General features: G+C 34.5%; 1 protein-coding gene across 1 annotated transcript in view; it reads right to left on the bottom strand.

The window, feature by feature from the left end:
- Nucleotides 1–1,490, bottom strand: part of LOC118749490 — a 4,631-nt gene extending 3,141 nt beyond the window's left edge. Inside the window, exons 1-2 of the mRNA XM_036484285.1 lie at nt 1,256–1,490; nt 268–1,160 (exon numbers count right to left, since the gene is read on the bottom strand). Of these exons, the coding sequence (XP_036340178.1) occupies nt 268–1,160; nt 1,256–1,319 (957 nt within the window). The 5' untranslated portion in view covers nt 1,320–1,490. The remainder of the gene's footprint in view (nt 1–267; nt 1,161–1,255) is intronic.
- Between the last annotated feature and the right edge of the window lie 3,922 nt (nt 1,491–5,412).

The raw sequence follows: 5,412 nt of genomic DNA, 5'->3' as shown, positions 1-5,412 counted from the left end.
ATAATTAAATCATATAGGATTAACATTCCTTGGCTAACAAGCATCACATTGCTATATACAAATGAAAAGACCAATTCTTTCCGACTGACTTTTTGAATTGAAATTTTGAAAATAACTATTATTTTCGATCCCTGTGTTTTTTTGTCCTTTTAGTAAATGAGCGGTATGTAAATATTTTTAAAATCCAATAGGGTGTTTGCAAATTTCCGATGTAATGAAATTACGTACATTGAGTCTAAGATACGATTATATTTCAAAATTACTTACTCCAAGGTTTACTGTTTTATCTTTTGTTGATGGATCATCATCACAAGCAAAGTTTTTTGAAGTTTCTTTATATTCGTTTGCCATTTTAACATTTGCGTGAATTAAAATTCGATCGCATTTATTTTCATTTGATCTGCAAGGATCTGTAGCAGATTTTTGGTTACTTTTGATTATATTTTTGTTACCAAGAGGTAGTTTCTTTCTTTTAACATTTTTAGCAATGATTGCTCTTGAGTTCTTATGCAAATCTTCGAGTCGTTTTTTAATTTGCTCTTTTTCAAATGCGTTTTTTTCATTGTTAAACTTTATTGAAGAAGCAGCTTGTGAGCGTCTTCTAAGCCTCCGATCATCTATAAACTTACGGGCAGCCTCGACGTTATAGGACTTGCGTTTCGTCCTGCCGGGGGTCAATAATTCATGCGATTTTGTTTCTGATGGTTGGCTTGATTTTGATCTTGGTTTAACACATATTCCCGTTTTTAAATGGCGTTCTGTTTGTGATCCAGGTTTGGTCCCTAGAATTTCCGTTTTACATCTACGAAATGTGGGACGCCTTACCTTTGCACTTTTTGTAGAAAGTGTTTTAGAATCTGCATCTTTTTCGTTGCAACTATCAACAATTTTATTATTTGCAATTTCTTTTAAATACAATTTAAGATCAGTGAATTCCTTTTCACGTTCTTTTTTCTTTCCAAACACACCGCGAGTGCGATCAGTTACATTATTTTGTTTAAATTCAGGATCTGTAGAATTGCCCTCCAATTGTTGACGTTGGGAAGCATCTTTTTTTGTGTGTTCTTTTCGGGAAGTTTTCAGACTACTTGTGTAGGAGATTTTAGCAGATTGTGTTTTAACTTGGCGAAGACTCGCTTCTATACGGTGAATCTCACTGCCTGAAAAATGGAATTTGCAAGACAATTATTTCTTGCTAGTTACTCTTTATGATACGTTTTATACTTTTGTAATTTTCAAAGTTAAATAAGGTTACCTGAAGCCGAGTTTTCAACAGCCGTCTCACTCCTGTTTCGAACCGGTTGCTGAGGATCATTCATGCTCTTGTGATATTTTTTTAGCTTTGCGTGCCTATACACAACTCAAAATACTTTCTGCTTTATACGGCTTTATTCCATCTTAGAATAAACTTTAGTTCTAAACGAGATTGGAAAGTTTAGGAAATAACCATCAAAAATTTCAATTCCGTATACAAACTAGGCATGGGTAACACTGCGCTTCGCGGCGCAATTCCGGTAACACCGTAGCCGGAGTTGCCGCGCCAACACCAGTATAAGGAAAGCGCCAGCGCCATTAAAACCAAGCAACACATGAGGCAGCAACACAATTCGCCTTGAAAATTTACACGTACATACTTTGTTTTTGCTTTTGAGCGTTGAGAACGCAAATTTAAAGCCTTTACTCAAGAATGATGAGATTATCGTGGCATTTACTACATTCCTATCAATTAAATTTGGTTGGCGGTACAAGCGTTGCTCAGTGCCGAAAATTATAGAAATAATAGACATGACACCACTGTATGGTGTACTACACTATATGACGATGGGTACTGTAGTGACACTCAGATGGCACCGTGTTCAATTCAGTACACTGCACTAAAGCGCTGAGTTAGTACGCTGACACCCCAGGTGGCGCTGGCGTTATTGAGCTAGCGCCAAAAAAATTGCGCTATTACCCATGGCCAGGGATGCGGTTTGCATCTAAATAGATCCAACTGGATACATTTTTAGACGAATTTTTGCGGGATACTTATTTTTTCCGGTCAGTATAAATGTGGATACTTTTTTAAATAGGCCAAAAATTTATATTTCCTATAAAGTTTTTTTCGTTCAAAAATCGATTTTCAGTAAAGATGGTAGAAAGCATTACGTTTTCTAAACGTATTAAGAATCGCTACTTAAGCGTGAAATTAAAGCATTTTATTTTTTGTGAACGAAGCAATGAACATATGAAGAGATCTCACCAAAATAGGTATAAGCGCAATTGTGTTAATTAGATTAAAAGGATGCTTAAGCAAGATCTTAATATAGGTACATATCGTCGTTTAAAGTACAAAACCGCGTATTAACAAAATGCAAAACCGCGTATCAAGATAATGCAAAACCGCGTATGTGATGTTGCATAAATTATTTTTTAAAGAGCAAAAACACTTATGTTTTAAAATGGTTCCCTTTTTTATAGAGCAATCGCTTTCCTGGCTAGTATATTTCAGGACGACTGGATCAGGATTGAGCCAAGAGCTTGTGTGAGCAAATCCAATTTTTGGTAGCAAATGTCAGTTACGCGGTTTTGACGATACACGGTTTTGTACTTTAAACGACGATACATATAAAGTAAATTATACTATTTCTGTAGTAACCTCTTTCATATCACATATTTTCATTTGTTAATTTAAAAAGAAAGATGTCAATGAAGTTTAAAAAATTAAATTTGATTTATTTAAGGAAACTTGTATGAATTTTACTGAAAATACTTTAAATAAACTCTAAAAAAATTTTGTTTATTTGCGCATATTAAGAGAGGTAACCAGTTTCTTCTTTTAATGTGTGCAAATTTGCACGCCGTGTAATAAAATTAATCATTGCCTGTTTACTTTTACATACCAAATTTTTCGCAAAGAGCAAAATTACACATAAAATGTTTAAAATAAAGTAATGTTTATTATTAGTAGCAAATGTATTTGTAGTTTTAAAATTTTTGCAATTTTAAACATTCTATATATGTGTATTTATGTGTATATTTTAAAGATCTCAAGCTCAAAATCAAATACTGAACATCTCATACGTATACAGATTCTTGTTGAAAAATAGATACTTTTCAGTAGTAGTTATAAATGCTCTTTTTAGAGTGTACTTGCTATTTATTATACTTGCTTTGCAAAATACTTATGCACAAAAAATGTACTTTATAAATTGAAATTACAAATGTTTGATTTTATGTACATGTATTCCAAGTCCTTAGTATGGATTATTTAAATTATGTCTTTTTCATGAAAATGTTTGGTTTTCTTACAAATTATGAGATGTATATGTAAAAAAAGAAAATTGGATACATTTGGATACATTTTTGGCTTGGTCAGTGATACATTTTCTTGAGACGGCACGGCAACACTGCCCATGGCTAATACAAACCCATGATTCAATAATACAAGGTTAGATAATTATTGACAGCTGCGGTTTGACACTCCCTTACAAAAGGTTGCATTTACGAAGGACAGAGAAAGGGCAAGAATGCAATCCCTTGTTTCGAAAATGGTAGTAGAAAAGTACGCAAAGTAGGCAATTAGTAGTGAAATTCCTTTCATAAATTCTAATGTTTTTTGCAGGAAATCTGGCATTTTAAACGAAATGTTGAACGTAATATTGATATATCTACGTGAATTACGTAATTTATATAATATATGTAATACTCCTATATTGGCAGTAAGAGCTAGTACCGTCCGAAAACACTACAGTACAGATATATCAATAAACACGTACGAAAGAAAAGGAACACATACGTTTATAAATAAACATGTACACAACACATATACAAAAACGGCACTCAAGTACACAATATATTGATTAAAACGGTACTAGACTGTCTCGCTTTGATTTCGGAATGCTTACACATTGAGAAGTTAGCTTACTGCCAATATAGAAGTATTACATATATGATTTATATGCTATTTAGCCGCATAAAAACTGCAAAATCACTCAAAATTAAAATAAGACCACTATGAGATTGATGTAAACATCCAATGCTTAGGTTTTCATCAGTTAAATATGCTTCATATGCATGTACAAATAAACATATTGCACAAAAGCTTATACTTTAATTTGACACCAAAGCTACACTGTTTCCATGTAAATTTGCAAAGAAGCAACACGTTGCCACTGCTAAGGGAGCGGTGCGAGAGAGACAACTGTCAGTTTATCGAACCTTGTATTATTGAATCATGGATAGAATCAAGGTGTATTAAACAAGGTGGTGTTGGGGCGACAGCTGAGGTTTTCGCCGTGGAGGCCATTACGTCAAAATGATGTGTTTGTTGTAACTCATACCAATGACAGTATGGACATCAGCGTATAATTTGTTAAAGTAATTTTTTACTTATATACGGCCAACACCACCTTGTTAAATACGCCTTGGATAGAATACAAGATTGCGCCGATTGCAGCAGAATTCGTGAGAGTAATTTTAGCGTGACGTCATCGTAGAGTTAACAACTGAGAGCGGCGAGAATGAGGGCGACTAGTGATGTGCTGAATTGACCCCAATACTCGGTACCCAATACTTAAAAAAGATTTCGGTACCCTATATTTCCTTTTCGGTATCCGATACCGATTATTTACATTAAACCCTCGCCATTATATGCATTTCAGGTTTAGAAAAAACTTTCATTACTAATTTATATGATATCGGCTAAAACACTTATCGCCACAGAAAAATAATATTTTATCAGTTTTAACCTTAGTCGATCCAAGGTTCAAGAAAAATGTTTTGACGGATGAAGAAGCTTTTCAGGGGGGAGATCTAACCAGTTAGCGACAAGTTTCGTATCGATATCGTACTTGTTGGTGTAACAATACTTCATATCATACGTCAACAAATCTGCCCCTAGGCCTCCAAAAATGATATCGTCCGATTCAGCTGGAACAAAAATGCTTCAAACAAGTGAGAGTTTCCCTGCGTTATGGCCTGGAACCGACATATATACATCTTCCATTTGAATCAGTATTAAAAGCTCTATTGGCTCTATTGGCGAGACTCCCCTGAGCCGTTTTTTTCCATATCTTTGGCCTGTGTGCGCTTTTATTTGAAATCTAAATGTTTTGGTACCGAGTATCGAGAGTATTGGATACATTTTAAATCGTTACCGAATATCGATCAATACTTGAAAGTATTGACTGAGCACATCACTACTGCTGTCTTCTCTACTATGACGTCACCAAAACAGCTGATTCTGTCAAAATCACTGAGAGCCGAGTAGCGGTATCGTCATCGGCGCCACCTCTGTATTCTCTCCACCGTGAATCATGCATATATGTGTGTAAAAATGTCATAATACCTATATTTCGGTGTATTTCCCCTCCGTAATTAGAATTCTGTGTAGTTTTACTATGAATTTATGTATATGTCTAAAGAATCCTT

The sequence above is a fragment of the Rhagoletis pomonella genome, unplaced genomic scaffold (genome assembly GCF_013731165.1).
Source record: "Rhagoletis pomonella isolate Grant_MI unplaced genomic scaffold, Rhpom_1.0 Rhpom_scaffold_00017, whole genome shotgun sequence".
Taxonomy (NCBI): Eukaryota; Metazoa; Arthropoda; class Insecta; order Diptera; family Tephritidae; genus Rhagoletis; species Rhagoletis pomonella.
Note: the sequence above shows the minus strand (reverse complement) of the source record. Positions and strands in the feature narration are given on the sequence as shown.